At 42.9% G+C, this 17,484-nt stretch overlaps 1 protein-coding gene across 2 annotated transcripts in view; it reads left to right on the top strand.

Annotated features, from left to right (window-relative positions):
* SNX2 (sorting nexin 2) overlaps positions 1–17,484 on the top strand; it is a 1,338,063-nt gene that overhangs the window by 633,056 nt on the left and 687,523 nt on the right. For both annotated transcript variants that reach the window (XM_044060758.1, XM_044060759.1), the window contains exon 4: positions 6,340–6,406. In XM_044060758.1, the coding sequence (XP_043916693.1) occupies positions 6,340–6,406 (67 nt within the window). The remainder of the gene's footprint in view (positions 1–6,339; positions 6,407–17,484) is intronic.

Here is a 17,484-nt window from a genome sequence, read left to right as displayed (position 1 = left end):
ATCTCTGTAAGGAAAAATAAGGTTGCACTTCTACTGGTAAACAAGATTGCTTTGAAGGCCATCCTCGACTGATAAAGTGGTTGAGGTTCTGAAGTATTGGGTCTGCGGCTGTGTGACTTCTAAGCTCATCAAGACATGGAAGAAAAATTTCTCACTTCCATGACTTCAAAATCAAGTTTCTCATTTTCATGCTGTGCAGTGGTATTTCTGGGCAATCTGGATAAAATGCCAGTAAGATAAAGAAGTTTCAAGATTGAAATTATACTTTTGCAATTTCAACATCATGCGTTGCAATCTGGCAGGAGCTGTATGCATATGCTTTCTCAAAATAGTGACTAGAGGTTGGAGGTCAGTTTTGCTTTGACTTGGGTAGCCAGAAGTATAATCATGGAACTTCAAACATGCAAACACAGTTGCCAAGAGCTGTTTCTCAGTCTGTGCATACTGCATCTCGGTTTGGGTTAGGGTTTTGGATGTATAGGTTACTGGTCTACCCTCTTGAAGAACGACTGCACCAAGACCAAACTTCAAAGCATCATAAGAAAGAGCAACTGGTTTGTGACCATCATAAGTATCTGAGAGTTGGTGGACCGGCAGTTCTCTATTTCAGGGCATGAAATACTCTTTAGTGGTGTTCTTTCCAGGACCAGGATACATCTTTGCGTGTCAGCTCTCTGAGCGGTGCTGAAAGTTGGCTCAAGTCTGGAATAAACTTGCCTAGTTAGTTAACCATGGCAGGAAAACGTAAGGCTTGAACATTGTCTGGAGCTGGCATCTTAAAAATTGCTGTTTGCTTGGAAGGATTTGGTCATAAGCATGAACTGATAAACAAATGACCAATATAAGTAACTTCTCGTAGCCTGAATTTGCACTTCTGAGGATTCAACTTAAGATTCACTTCACATGCTCTTTCCAGAACTTTCTTGAGGTTTCTGTCATGCTCGGCTTCACCATTACCTCCTAGTATAACAGCACATGGATAACCAGAAAAATTTTGTTCCATGGCGCCCTGGAAGACTTCACTGGCAAAATTTATCCCAAATGGCATTCTCAAAAATTTGTACTTGCCAAACTGCTGTTTAGAAATGAGGATTTTCGGTCAAGCAAAATTTGCTAAAATTAACTCTCTGCATACAAAACAGAAATAACAGTGGCAATTGGCATAAGAGCAGCTACTTCTTTGACTGTATGCATTGGATTATTAGGTCTTTTCAGTGCTTTGTTCAACTCTGTTGGATCAATACATATTCTGATATCATCTAAGCTTTTCTTATGAGCTACCACCATGGAGCATACCCATTCCATCAGTTTGTCAACTGGATAAACAACACCTTGCTGCACCATTTTATCTAGCTCTGCTTTGACTCTGTCCTGCATAGCTACTGGAACTGTCCAGGCTGGTCTGACAACTGGGCTGACTTCGCTGTGATGGCAAACCTTTTGGGCTCGGCCTGTCAAAAATTCAGAAAATGCCTATCTTAACTCTGCTGGCGTGCCACCCCCCGCCCCAAACAAAAGAGAAACAATTCTGTACGTATTCATTTTTTTAAAAAATATAGTCCAGTTATTTGTGTTGCTATGTATTATAAAAGTAAAAGAAAAATCGGTGACTTAAAATAGAGAAAATGATGTACAGTCTGATATTTAGGCTTAAAGTAGTGCACCAAAAAATTACCTTACTTTTAATAGTAATTTTGAATTGAACTGAAAAAAATAAGGATTTTCGGTCAAGAACAATTTGCTAAAATGAACTCTGCATACAAAACAGAAATAACAGTGGCAATTGGCATAAGAGCAGCGACTTCTTTGACTGTAAGCATTGGATTATTAGGTCTTTTCAGTGCTTTGTTCAACTCTCTTGGATTTAGTTTAACATTAATAACTTTTTTGTTACTGAGTTTTAATATGCAAGTGTAGGGTCACATATATTTCTTGTATTTTTGTTCATTCAGTTTCTTTGGTAACTTGTGTTGGTGAATGCTGGTGTGTCACCCAAAATGTTGTGGTGTGTCATCTTTGACACGTGTGTCGTAGGTTCGTCATCACTGGAACTTTATGGAGTACACAACTGGATGTTTGCCTAGTTTGTCTTCGAAAAGATCAGAATACGTAGAGAAAATAGACTGGGCAAAATTAGAACAGTGGTCTTTTAAGCTTACATAGTGGATTTCTTATTAAATGAAGTAGTCCCATTTTCAAACGGTCTCTGAGGCCTAATAATTACTGTATGTGCCTTTTGACTACATAAAATTGCAAGTCATAGCTGTTCCCAGCAGAGTAACATGAAAGCACTACTGAACCTTCAGTTCGAATCTCTTCACCACCATAAGCAACAAGCTTCACACACTTTGCCAAATTAGGCTTCTCACCAGCACATATTCTAGCAAATGTTTCTGCTGACAAAACATTGGACTTTGAACCTGTGTCATCTTTGAGCTCTATTGGTCTTCCATTTATCTGAAGAGTACAAAATACTTTGTTCTTTCCCCATAAATGTACTGCATTGACCGTTTCATTAAGCACAGACACACCATCAATATAAAAAGTAGGGTCACAGCTTCCTAATTGATCGACTTGTCTCTCTGAATTTTTTCTCTTAATAAAAGAATAAGCCTCTTTTTCATTAATTTATTTAACATTTGTTTACTGGGAAAGTCCAACTTGGAATGAAGCCAATTTTCAGCAGAGGCCAGGGGAGAAGCGCTCCAGATGCATGTCTTTGTAACGTGGGAGGAAACCGGAGTACCTGGAAAAAACCCACACGAATGCAGGAAGGACATGCAGACTCCACACAGAAGGCACTCGAGCCGATAATCGAACCAGAGAACCTCTTGCTGCACCAAAGTGGAAATGATTCCACTTTTTACATCTGTGGTATTGCTGACCAAAAACTAAGCACTTTTCTCTTTTAGGCACATGATTGCCACCACAGTTACGACAGTTGACTTATGAGGCTAGGTGAGGGCACATGCTTTGAGTTTGCTGACTCACCTTTGTGCTTCACTGAGATGTGACTGAAATTTTCTAGAATGCTACAGGGCTTACCAGGGGGTTGCTGCAGGTCCTGCAACACTCCCATGTGCTTTGGCCTGTTTCTTTTAACCACGTGCTGCATACTATGAGCATTCGCATTAGGAGGTACTAGAAGCATGCATTTCCTCATTTGTATGCATACAGTATCTGTGTGCTTTTCTGTGAAGTCATACATTTGACAAATCTCAGTGGCCTTATTTAAAGTTAAATCACTGTCTCGAAGCAAAATCTTTCTTACAGCATCATCTTTATTACTACACACAAGTCTGGCTTTTGTCAACTCCTCCCTTAAATTACCAAATATGCACATTTTAGCTTTGTTTCTCAAGTAAGTTATATATGATGGAAACGTTTCCCCAGGCTTTTGATCCCTTGTATAAAATAAGTGCCTTTCCATTGTAATATTCGTTTGGGGGGTTAGACATTTCTCTAAATTTATGTTCTAAGCACTCTGGGTCTTCCCTTGATTCAGCTGGTACCACTATATGGTGGTTTTCCCACTCCCCTGCCAACACAGCAGGTGCATACACAAATGAATGTTCTCTTTCGTTGCCCTCTGAACCAGCTAAATTAAGCAGAGTTAATGCCTTTGTACGTGCATCTTTGTCAGAAAATACAGCTTGTATGAAAATATCTTACTCTTGCTCAAACACTCTCCAAGTCTCTGCAGTATATTATCAAGTACAAGTGGACCAGGTTTTCAAAAGCCTTCTGCCATGCCAACAAAGTATGCTTAAACACACTGCAAATATGGCCCTTGTAATTATATAAGAACATGCACAGACACCAGGTACTTGTAATAACAGTCAAATGCACAATAAACTCAGTGAACTATTGTACTTTGTGAAATATGTTTTGAAATGAGTGTATTTTTTGAAATAACTGTATTGTAATATTGCACAAACTTGCGAACACTCTGTATACTTTGGGTATTTTGAATAGCTTTAATTAATGCGAAAAAGCAGCACATACCAAAAAATTGCAGTCCTTTTCCTTGTTTTATACATTTTATGTGATTCTGTTATTGTTTCAAACATTTTCTTAACTATTTTTGAATATTTTTATCAATATGTCGCAGTTTCGGACATTTCGTTTAATTAGAAATTCGTTTAGAGTGTTCTGAGTGCTTCATTTTATAATCTTTGAGTAAGAAATCATTTAACAAGTTTTATTACCTGGAATTCATTTCAACCTGTTTTGCGAGTTGTAAGTGCAGTAAGGATGATCCATTTCTCTATATTCCTCCAACATTAACTCCAACATGAACTTGAGTGCCTCTTAGTCCTGATTCTGGATCCCATTGACACCATGTCGCTCGCCCTGTGTTATGTATGATTCAAGACTAACAGAGAGGGTAGTTAATTTATGTACTTTATTATACAGAAACACATCAGGATGGATAGCAGCAATATAAAATATAAACAAACTGATTAACTGACAGACCATTGCATACATGCATGCTTACAGCTCAACAGCTCTGTATAAAATGGCAGTCTGGCTTGCATGTGCTCAGTATTTATAGATGAGCAAGCCCATGGAAAGCTTCTTAAAGGTATACATACATACTGATCTACAGGGGTGCTGGGGGCTTGCTCCCCACATCGGGGGGTGCAAGGGGTCCTGCCCTCCCAAAAGTTGTTTAAAGTAGAAGAGCAATTTTCGAAATTCGCTCTTCTCCTGTGTTTTTGCTTTTTTTTTCCCCCATGTCGGCACTCGTCATTTAGAGAGTCGACATTTCAATAAGGAGCCTATTTTTCCTAATACGTTAGTACCATAGTAAAATAAAACACTAACAATGATTTTTCACACAATTTATATTTCCTACAAAAAAGTTATTTTGTAGTCATGACAGAGCAACTCTGGGTTCTGTCAGATTCTGTTGTGAATTTCCCATTCAACAGTTGATTGGTCAGATCTCTTCCAGTTATAGAAAATTCTACCATGGTCTTTACTTTTTTGCAGCTTATTGCTCAGCTAACTACAGGAACTGGGAAGAGCCTAGCAGAGTGTATGAATGCTTATGTTGGTTATTTTCAGCTATCTACAGGAAATTAAGCAATGTAAAGCAAAAATGTTCTTGGATGGCCTTAAACAGTGGGGAAAGCATTTATCAAGTTAATTTAAGAGGTTAAAGATTGTATTTTTATTCAGATAACTACTCATTGCATGCAGTTTTTGTTTGTATCTGATACTGGACAAGTTGTTAGAACAGATTTGGATTGCATTTCAGTTTGAGTAGTTTTGCTTGTACAGCAGTTGTAGTGCTTTACAGTTTAGATCCGTTCCTAGATTTTGTAGTCAAACGATGACCTTCTGTGCAGACTTGCTAGCAACTGTAGTTGTTCCTTAGATGTTTGATGATCATCTGCATTTTATCAATGTTGTCTTTGTTAGCTATAGTCATTTCACTGTAAACATCTGTACGACATTTTGTTGTCTGTTGCTTGTATTCTGTTTACCTGACGTGCACAGCTGTTTAAATGTGCCTCACCTCTGTTTTTGTTTTACATGTACATTGTTACGTTGTACACTTTATTACTTTATGGCAAGTATCTTTTGTGGCTATAGCTTAGGTCATGACTGGCAAAGGTCTCAAGATCAGTACACTTTCTCTGTAATTAAATAAGTAAATGAAGTTATCTTTCTTGCCTGCAAGATCACTTGCAAATGTTATCTCTATCTTCTTGTGTAGTCACTTTTTTCTGACTCGTATAAAACATCATACTCTGCTTACGTCAGAGTGAGAAACCAAGAGAAGGGAATTACAGTGAGTTTGCAATCTGTAAAGGGTATTTTAGAGCTTGTGTACAATCATTCAGATTTTCTTTGCAGTATTGATAATTGACAGGCACCTTTTTAGTCTATAAAATTAAACTGTACATACAAGACAGATTTTAACTGACAGTCAAGGCTCTTAAGTGCAAGAATGGTCATGTACTTGGATGTCATTATGATGCAAGTAGAAGATGTAAGGCATCATTTAGCCGTGATAGTTGAAAAAAAGGCATGGGCTACTTTTGATTGGCTTTTGAGGGATTTAAGAGGATTAGGTAAATACTGCCTACTAACCAATTGTGCCACGGCATGCAGCAGTACGAGTTGTAGAGTCCTGCCTTAGGAATGTAAATGCTTTCTTACGCACCTCATTAGGTCTGCATGCATTTTAAAGGACCACAATTAGCTTTATAAAAAGGAGAAAGGGTGTCATTCTCAAGAAAATGCCAAGAGCAGAATAGCTTATCAGCACTGTTTTTAATCATTGATATGGAGTGTCATTGGAATAGTATGTTTTTGTTTGCATTGCAGATTGAAGAAGAACTCAACGGAGATACTTTTGATATATCTGTCTCTGTCTCGGACCCAGAGAAAGTCGGTGAGGGAGCGTCTTATTTTACTGACTGGTCATTACAGATTAAATTGCAAAACTGCAAAGTAATTAGTAAATATGTGAATGACTATGTGTAGAAAAATGGTCGTATTTTTTTTGCAGTTTTCTGTTTCCTGTATAGTCAGAAATTGAGATTAGGCATTACATGTATGCTTTAGAGAACTGCTAATTGTATGGTAACTAACTGTTGAATCTAATAATTGCATCCTGTGTTAAGTACCATGGCATGTTCATCGTGTTTCACTGTTGCAGTCATTACAATTGGGTTATCCTGCTGGCAGGCTACCCTCAGTCGGCCCAAATTCCAAAGTCTAGGTCCGGCATCTGTTGCTGTCGCCTCCTCCCTGCCGTCAGTGCGCCAGGGGTATAATAGATGCAGCCGACGCCATTGTCTTCAGTCTTTCTTGCCGCGCGGTGCCCAAAGCAAAAGCAGTTCGCAAGTGCTGGTCGGCCGACTCCTGAGATTTTCAAAATCGAATTTCAGATCCAAAGTCTTCATTAAAGCTAAGTACCCGCTAGAAATTTTTTGCTCCAGACCGATGTCAGAAAAAGTTAACAATTGTATTTCTTGTGAGAAGCAAATATCTCATAAGGATTTTCATTCTTACTGTATTCCTTGCCTAGGCCCTGACCACGACGTTGCTAGCTGTCGGTTTTGTGCTAGATTTAACCAACGCACTATTAAGCGTCGGTACAATTTTGCTTTTCATTACTTTGGCCGAAGATTCAATTATATAATGCTGTCGGAACAGCTGATGACTGGAGTTTATAAAAAGCGCAAGGAAAAAGAAAAGGACAGGCATCCGAGGTCCAAAACCACTGACGAGGCTTCAGCTAGGCCTGTCGCCGGTTCTCAGTGAGACGCTTTCGCAGCCTCTGACGCCCGCTACCTCAGAGCCACAGGCCGCTTCTGACTCCCACATGGAGCCAACTAGGCCGCTGGAAACTCAAGGTATTGGACACTCGAAAACTATTCCCTCAGATGGGTCCGGAGCCGCTGAGCAGGCATCGGCTTTTGAGGGTGTTTTCAGACCTACACAGTTCTATGTAAAGCCAACCTCAGCTTCAAAGACAAAGACTAAAGTAGCTCTAAAGACAAATAAACAAGTACAGCATTCTCCTGGACAGACTTCCATACCTAAAAACAGATGCTTAAAATGGCCGAAGACCTAATTACTTTGATCAGGGGTTCCCCTCCCCCTCCGGATAAGAGGCTTAGTCAAGAGATAGAATATAAATATTCAGATCAGGTTTCCATTTCCTCTGATTCCTCTTCTGTACATGAATATTCCCTTCCTCCCTATGAGGATTCTGCTGCTGAAGAATCCATCCCTTTAGCCTCTCCTGAAGATTATTCTTTTGGGGAGACCCTGCATACTATGAGGGAGAATTTCCATTGGGAGAGCCAAGATTACTGTGAATCCAAGAAAAGGCTCAGAGACTCCCTTTTATTACCCCAGCACAGACCCCTTGCTATTCCTCCTGTTTTAGACATTGTAGATGATGTTTTTACAGAGTCCGGTCTATCTCCTGACTCTTTACCACCAGCTCCTGTAAAGCCAGACAGATATACTACAGGGTTCCGGATTCACATAAATTTCTTTACAAAAACCCTGCTGCTGACCCAGAAACTATTTCTCAGGGTCCCAAGGGGGTCAAGGCTTCCACTGCAAAAAAACCTATTCCCTCTGATAGGGATTCAAGGGCCCTGGACAGATGGAGAAAAAAGATTTATACTTCTGCTACCTTGGCTGTAAGAGCCTTAAATTGTCAGTTTCATACGCTTAAATATCAGCAATATCTTATGTCACTGCCTAAACAGAAAATGTTGACAAATTCAGAATGTGCAGAAAACAAAGAAATGCAGGATTTATTGCATGCAGCTGAACAAGTGGGAAAGCATACTTTGCAATGTGGTTTTGATTCTCTAGAAGCCTCTTGCAGGGCCGCAGTTACAGGTTCTGTCATTAGGAGGCATGCTTGGTTAAAAGAGCAGAATCTGTCTGATCATGTTAAAGCAAAACTATTAGATGCTCCATTACAACATGGTACCTTGTTTGGTGTTAAAGCAGAAGAAGTGTTGAAGAAAATGGAGGACAAAGCTAAATCTATGCAAACAGTGAAGGATTTCTTACAGGTGTAGCCTCCCAGATTTAGCAGGAACTGGCCCACAAAGAATTGGTCCTTTCCAGTGTCAGGCCACAAAGAGGCAGATACAGACGCCCCAGAGGCAGATCACAGCCCCAAGGCTCATACAGGCATAAGCAATGGGGTGCTTCTACCTCCAAAAGTGGAGAGGAAAAATCACAGCCATACAGGAAACAGTCTCAATGACTTTCCCGTACTAACACCAAGCACTTATCTTCTGGCTGCTCCTTTGGGGGAAAACTAGCACTTTTCTCACAAAATTGGCACAGGATCACCCAGGACAAATGGGTCTTAAATATCGTATCTCAAGGCTACAGGTTCCACTTTCACACCCTGCCAAGGCCAAATGGTATGCCAAACCTGCCATGTAATGAATGGGCAGAGGCACAAAAACAAATTTTATCTCTAATGGACATGAAAGCCATTCAACAAGTACCATAACAAGAGCAGGGAATAGGATTTTGCTCAAGGCTATTCTTGGTACCCAGAAAGGCCAAAGCCTGGAGACCAATACTGGACTTGTCCATCCTAATCACATTCCTGGATATTCCAAAATTCAAAATGTTAAATCTGCAGCAGCTTCTGCCCATGCTGGGTAAGAAGGCTTGGCTTGTGACTTTAGACCTAAAAGAGGCATACCTGCATGTCCCAATCAGACAGTCATGCAGAAGATACCTCAGATTTATGGCTGGCTCAATGCACTACCAATTCTCTGCACTGCCCTTTGGCTTATCTGCTGCGCCCAGGGTCTTCACAAAATGCCTGGCACCAGTGATTGCATTTTTCAAACAAAGAAGAATACAAATATATCCATACTTGGATGACTGCCTTATTCAAGCAGAGAACAAGGACACTCTACTACAGCATCTGGTGTTTGTAAAAAGGTTAATAATAAGTCTAGGGTACACAGTAAACGAAAAGAAATCAAAACTCGTACCCTCTCAAGAGATAATATTCCTGGGTGCAAGCTTAAATACAACTGCCCAGATGGCTTATCTCATGCCAGACAGGCAAAGACAACTGACTACTTATTTCAAAATGTTGGCAACAAAGTCCCAGTTATCTGCATGAAAAATTCTGCAGGCTTTGTGCTTCATGGCATCCTGCATTCTACTAATTCCATATGCAAGACTGCATATAAGGAAACTTCAATGGTATCTAAAAAGTGTTTGGACTCAACATTGCAACAGCCTGGAAACAATAATTACCCTCATTCCCTGCCTGCAACAGGAGTTTCGATGGTGGACAAAAGCCTGTCACCTCAACACGGGACAGCCATTTACCATACCCACAGCCAGGCAGACATTGACAACAGATGCATCAGATTATGCCTGGGGGGCCCATATGGCAGGAAGATGTATTCAGGGCACATGGTCCACAAGTCAAATGCATCTATATAGCAATCAAAAAGAGATGCTAGTTGTACAGAATGCCCTGACAGCTTTCAAGGATCTACTTCATCCAGGACAACTACTGATAAAGATGGACAATAGTACAGTCATGTGGTACATAAACAAACAGGGGGGCACACATTCCTACCCCCTGTGCAGACTAGCCATGAACTTGTGGGACACAGCATTGACTTCTCGAGTACATCTGCAAGCACATTTCCTGCCAATAAGAATAAATACACTGGCAGATGAACTAAGCAGAAACCTAATGGATCCCCACAAGTGGAAATTGGATCCACAAGTATTCAGCATGATAACAAAGAACTGGGGATGCCCGGACATAGACCAATTTGCCTTCCCTCACAACTACCAACTACAGAAATTCTGCATAAGGACTTATCACAAGCAATCATGGAAAGTGGATGCTCTATCTTTCAGCTGGAAAAACCTAACAGTATATGTCTTTCCTCCTCTGCCTGTCCTTCCCAAGGTACTCCTCAAAGTCAGAGTAGAAAAGCCAAAAATGATACTGATTGCCCCACACTGGCCCTGCCAGCACTGGCACCCAATCCTAAAGAACTTGTCTCAAAGTCCAGCTTGGACATTACCTCAGATTCCTCACTTATTGACCCAACAAGACAGTCAGATACTGCACAGCCAACTCAGGACCTTAAACCTGGCAGCATGGTGGACACTGTAGCCATTCAAGACACACCTCTCTCTCAAAAGCAGTGATGGATGTTATTTTGGAGGCCAGGAGGCCTAGCACCAGAAAATCTTATGCAGGAAAATGGAAGAGATTCTGTGCCTGGAATCAGGCACAAGGCATTGACATGATTGTTCCAAATATTCCTCAGATTTTGCAATACTTAACTGAGATGCTGGATAAAGGCCTTTCCTTTTCATCAATTAAAATTCATGCCTCTGCCATTTCAGCTCATTACAATACAAATCCACCTATTTTTTCACATCCATTACTAAAGCAGTACCTCAGAGGGGCCAAAAACATAAGACCACCAAGGAGAGCCCCAATACCTGCATGGTACCTCAACTATGTCTTGGAAAAACTCACACTGCCTCCGTTTGAACCAGCCTCTGCAGCTGATATAAAATTCTTATCCTGGAAAACTGCTCTGCTCCTAGCAATAACCTCCGCTAGATGAGTCTCAGAGTTACAGGCACTCATGGCTGTGGAACCATTTATTATTTTCCATCATGACAGGGTTTCTCTGAGAACAAACCCTACATTTATGCCTAAGGTAGTGTCCAGTGTGGCCCTTAACCAAACAATTAATTTGCCTACCTTTTACCCAAACCCACAGAATAAGGGTGAGAGACTTCTGCATTCTTTGGACATTCACAGACAGCTGCACTTCTACTTGGATAGAACCAAAGCTTTCAGAAAGACTGAACAACTTCTAGTGGCATATGCTGCAGGATCACAAGGAAAGCCTATCTCAAAACAGACTATTTCAAAGTGGATAGGCCACTGCATTCGTTTCTACTATTCTCAGCATGGCAAATTAGTGCCTAAGGGTGTTAGGCCACATTCAACCAGAGCAGCAGCCACTTCAGCAGCCTTCCTGAGAGGAGTACCAACCAAAGACATCTTAGAGGCTGCAACTTGGAGTTCAGTGCATACATTTACAAAGCACTACCACTTACCTCTCTACTCAAAATCCAGGGCAGGCTTTGCCACTGCAGTTCTACAGGGCCTAATAGCCTCTCCTAATCCTATTTAGCACCAGCCTCCCAACCTTAGCTTTGGGATTCAACCCAATTATAATGACTGCAACAGTAAAACACGATGAACATAGTACAGTTCGAGTGTATTCACTACTGCAGTCCAGGTTACCCTTCCTCCACCCCCCCTTTTTCTTTGCTGGTACTTATCTCTTACTTCTCTGTTCTATACAACCTATGTGGTGTATTTGCTTGTAGATGAAGGAAAAGTTGTTTTTTCTGTGTGCATGCTTATTGGCATAATTTAGCCTACCTTTTTAGGGGCACCTGACATCTGGGGCAAGAAAAACTGAAGAAAATGGCGTAGGCTGCATCTGTTATACCCTTGGCGCACTGACGTCCGGGAGGAGGCAACAGCAACCGATGCCGGACCTAGACTTTGGAATTCGGGCCGACTGAGGGTAGCCTGCCAGCAGGAAAACCCAATTGTAATGACTGCAACAGTGAATACACTCGAACATCTACATTTATGGTAGGTACACAACTGTACTTTCTTACTCTGGCAGTACTGCGTTATCTTCAGTAATAATTTTGTCATTAATACAGTAGATCGCTAACTTTTAGTTTATAGCGTTTAAGCTCTGAAACAGATGTTATGCCAGGAAGCAATATTTTCATCCATATTGCCCACCCTCAAGTTCCTGTGCTTTCCAGACTACCCATATTTTCCCTAAGGAGATAAAGGAAATACATAAATTTTGAGGTCGTCCATCTCAGTTGAACAACAGGAATTTCAGAAAGATTGAAGTTGAAGAAACTTACTTTGGCTGAAGGAAAATTACCATGTCCTTTATTCATGTGCTGCTATATTCATGACATCAGGGAGTTTGCTCTGGTGAACTCTCGAACTTCCAGCTGTTATGCAAAACTTAAATGCTACCACTAGGGTGTGTGCAACATCCTGCACCTCTTCTCTGACAGTGGGTATAAAGTGGATGTCAGCACGCATCCACCCCAGAACTTTTTGCCGCTTGTGTGACTACCAGCTCCGGTCATCGCTTTATCGGAAGAAGCGTTTTTCTACATCCAACTCCAGATAAGTACCCTATAGGGGGTTTCTAATCTTTATTTACTACTGCTTTGGGTTTCATATCAGGTAGGAAGGGCAAGTGTAGGTGTGGAAGGCAAATTCCACATAAGGATTTGCATGAGCTCTGCCTATTCTGTCTAGGCCGAGAACACAACCTTACCACATGTATTTGTTAGGCCTTTATCCCCAAAACCTTTAGAAGCCATCTAGCAGCTTTTAATTTGTATCCTGAGAACTGAAGACTTAAACGTGTAGCCGCACGTATGGATCCCACATTGGAACCCTTGGAAGAACCCCCAATTAAGAAGGCCAAAAATAGCAGGCCTGAACCGACTGCTGCTTCCTCCACTCCAGCCGTACCTCTCGAGGCTAGTGAAGGCCCAGAGGAAACTACTCCGTTGCCCAAGGTCACGTCCTGGAGGGAAACTCTGGTGTCTGAGTCGGTCGCCGAGGTGAACCTAGGCTCATTATTTCTGAGGGACCGTGTGGGGTTTCTCAAATTGTAGTACACGAAGACAAAGAATCGGACATTGTAGCGTGCAGGCTGGCGTCAGGCCCTCCTACCCTCCACCATATTTCACAATTTTCTCCACCAGACACTCATAGGAAGAGAAAACAGAAAACTAAGCATATTTTCCAACCTGTGTCTTCTCCAACCATCGAACAGCCCCTGGATTGACAGGCCTTTCACCAAGGCCTGCTCAATGCTTTCCTGGTCTTACGTCAGGGCCTGACCCCTACTCAGGCCCCTACGGCATCTACCCCAAGGGAGCAATCCCTGACAACCTCTCAGCGGAAGAGGATTCATCAGAGGATGATGATGAATCCCTCACCAACTCCTCACGAATGGCTTCTCCCCTGGGATATGCCTCTCCAGAGGAGGAGGAGTCCAATGGCACAGATTCCTCAGATGAGGATCTCACCTTTGGTGAGACCATCACTATGATGCAAAATTTCTTTAAATGGGATAGCAGCCAAGTCACAGAGACTCAAAATGATATTATGAATTACTTCAGTTGGTGTCTCCTAGCCCTTCTGCAGTGTCCCCCGTACACCCTGCATTTCTGGATGCATTCATGGCTGCTCCTAAAAAGCCTGATTCAAAGTCCCCAGCCCCTAAGTGTCCAGGCAGATTCTGTAAGGTGCCTGAGGCATCAACCTTTCTCTACAAAGGCCCCTTCTGCAGATCTTGCAGTTATTTCTGTGACCATGGACAAAACTTCCAAATTGCTCCCCTCTACTTTTCTTCTGCCCTCTGATAAAGAGAGCAGGATGATGGAACGCCTGGGAAAGAAGGTTTATACTTCTGCCACCCTGGCAGTAAAAGCCATCAACTATCATACACATATGGCTAAATATGCCCTGGCTCTTATGGCAGATATAGCAAAACAATTGGGAGAACTACCTGATTCTCCTGCTAAGGCGCAGATATCTTTCCTCCTGAGTTCTTGCACCCAAGTCACAAAACATTCTGTTAAGTGCAACTACAATGGTGTAGAAGCCTCTGCTAGAGCTGCTGCCTCAGGTTCTGCCATCAGGAGGTACTCATGACTGAGACTGCAACCTCTCCTTGATGACATCAAATCCAAATTCCTGGATGCGCCTCTTGACAACAATCACCTGTTTGGTGCAGCAGCTGCTGACCTCTTCAAAGCCCTCCAAACCAAAGGGAAGGAACTGCAGGAACTGAGACATATCTTTGTCTCTCCAGTACCTCGTTTTCAGAGGAATTACCCAACAAAAACTTTACTTGTGAGAGGTTCTGGTAAGAGACCACTGACAAAACCCAGAAAGGAACACAGGAAACAGGCCCCACTCAGGCCTGCCTTTGCCACCCCTCCCTCTAAATAGCTATTTCAGGGAAAAACTGGTCGTCTGTGACTACTAGGCTCCTCACTCATACTCCTCTGTCCATGTGCCTCTCCCTGTCCCTTCCTGCTTGGAAGCAGGTTACCCAGGACCCCTGGGTCCTCTCGATCATAAAACCGGGACACTTCATGACCTGGGAGGCCAGACCCCCCCCCCCAATGGTATCCCTCACCCACCTCGAGACCAAATACCTCTCTTCCCACCAATCCTGCAAGAACTTCTTGCTCAAGGAACCATTCAGGAGGTACCCACCTTGGCAAGAAGAGGATTTTACTCTACTCTTTTTGGTCCCCAGAAAGGAAGGCCCCTAGAGGCCTATCCTGGACCTATCCCACATCAACACTTTCCTCAGAGTCCCCTCCGTCAGGATGTTTCTCTCCCTGCTCTTCTACCCCTGATCCTTCCTCAGGCTTTCCTAGTGTCCTTGGCCATAAAGGATACCTACTTACACATCCCCTTTCACCCACTTTTCAGGAGGTACCTCCTCTTCTCACTGGATTCTGCGTTCTTACAGTTCTGTACTTTACCCTTTGGTTTTTCTTCAGCACCAAGGGTATTTATAAAATGTTTGGTCCCAATCGTGGCATTCGCCAGAACAAAGGGAATGCAGCTTTTCCCTTACTTAAATGACATCCTGATTCAGGCTCCCTTAAGTTCCACACCCCTACAACACCTGAGCTTCACCATCTCCCTGTTATCAGGTCTAGGATTTACCATAAACATCAAAAAATCCTCCCTGATTCCCTCCCAAGATCAGGTGTTCCTAGGGTGTCGAATCCTGACAAGGGAAATGATGGCTTGCCTACCACCAGACAAGACTGTGATACTCACATCTTATTTCGAGGGAGTTCTTCCCCTAAAAGCCATCTCAGCCAGGGAATTTCTCAGAATCCTAAGGTTTATGATGTCAACTATCACCATGGTCCCCCTGACAAGGCTCCACATGAGGAAGTTCCAGTGGTATCTAAGTTCAAGTCTGGAAACAACACTTTCACCCTCTGAATTCATGATTCCCATGTTGCAGTGCCTGACCAGGGAACTCAAATGGTGGATCTCCCAGATTCAAAAGAATTCTGGCCTGCCTCCATAGCCCATACCTCCCAACCAGGATCTCTTCACAGATGCCTCAGACACAGGCTGGGGTGCAACCCTAGGAAAATGGAGAGTGAGGGAACACATGGACCCACACCCAACAGAAGGGGCACATCAATATCAAGGAAATGAGAACCCTGATACTGGCCTTAGAAATTTTCAAGGATCACTTTCTACCAGGCACTCTGAGGAGGTACACAGACAGTACCACTGTGCTGTGGTACATCAACAAGCAGGGGGGACAAAGTCCTACTGCTTGTGCAGACTAGCATTGCAGGCTTGGGAAATTGTGCTGGGGAAACAGATCCTTCTTCAAGCAGTTTATATCCCTTTTGCAGAAAATGTGCTGGCAGGTTTATTGAGCAGGACCATGACCCTGTCTCGAATGGATTCTGAACAGGGACATGTTTCTGGACCAGGTCCATCGATGGGGTATCCCAGATGTGGATCTCTTTGCCTGCCCCATGGACAGACTGCTCCCGACCTTATGTTCCAGGGTACCTCACCTAGAGGCTTGGAAGGTGGATGGTCTCTAGATTTCCTGGAAGGGGATGTACGCCAATGCGTTCCCCCCTTCCCTCTCATACAAAAAATCCTGCAGAAAATTCAGAAGGAACAGCCTCAAATCTTGCTGGTGACTCCCTATTGGCCAGGGCAACACTGGTTCCCTCTTCTATTTCACCTAGCCAGGGGCAAGTTACCCCAGCGAATGGGCCTACTCATACAGGACAAGGGAACACATCTACACCCCAAACTGTCCACACTGAATCTCACATTGTGGGTGATAGGGTGCTAATTACCTTCAGACACCTATACTCAGAGGACGTGATCTAGGTTCTGCAGGAGGCCAGAAAACCGACTGTTAGAAAATCCTGCCTGTCAAAATGGAAGATATTTTCATTGTGGTGTCTAAAAACTAACCTGCAACCACTGATAGCAGAACCTCCAGTGGTCTTGTCTTGTCTGTGTGACCTTATGAAGTCTGGATTATCTTATTCCTTTGTTAAATACATTTGTCTGCCACCTCTGCATGTCTGCCCTTAGTACCTCCTCTAGCATCCAGGTTAGAAGTCAAACTCTTTCTGAGATGAGCACGTCATCTCAGACCCCAAAGGAAGCCCACCCCCCCTTGGGATCTTAACTTTGTCCTGGCGAGGTTGACACTCCCACCCTTGGAACCAGCCAAAGACTGCTCCCTCCAACACTGCACCTGGAAGAGGACTACTGGTGGCCATCACATCAGCCAAAAGAGTCTCAGAGCTCCAGGCCCTTGTGGCAACCCTCCCTTTTCATTGCATTCCATAAGGACAGGGTATGCTTGCTCACTAACTCCTCTTTCATGCCCAAAGTGGTCAATGGGCTGTCTTTAAATCAAACTATAAATCTGGCAACCTTTTTCACCTCTACACAGAACCAGGGAGAGAGGATACTTTATTCCTTAGACGTTCACAGATAGCTCAGGTATTATTTGGCCAAAACCAAATCCCTACGCAAGTCAGACAGGCTCTTTATCTCTTACCACCCAGCAACCCTGGGTCATCCTGTTTCCAAGCAAACCATATCCTCTTAGGTATCTAAAACTGTTTCATGCTGTTACACTAGTCATGGTAAGTCTCTCCCAGCCCCAGTTAGGGCTCAATCTACCAGGACAGTGTCCTCCACTGGGACATTCTTTAAAGGATTAGACATGGCTGCTATCCTTGAAGCAGCTACATGGTCCTCTGTTCACTCTTTCACTAGGCACTACAAGCTGGACATGGTCCCTAGAGCCAGGGGAAGAGTTGCCAGAG

Source organism: Protopterus annectens, chromosome 2.part0 (assembly GCF_019279795.1).
Source record: "Protopterus annectens isolate FY-2018-M chromosome 2.part0, PAN1.0, whole genome shotgun sequence".
Taxonomy (NCBI): Eukaryota; Metazoa; Chordata; order Ceratodontiformes; family Protopteridae; genus Protopterus; species Protopterus annectens.
This window is presented reverse-complemented; position numbering and strand designations above follow the sequence as displayed.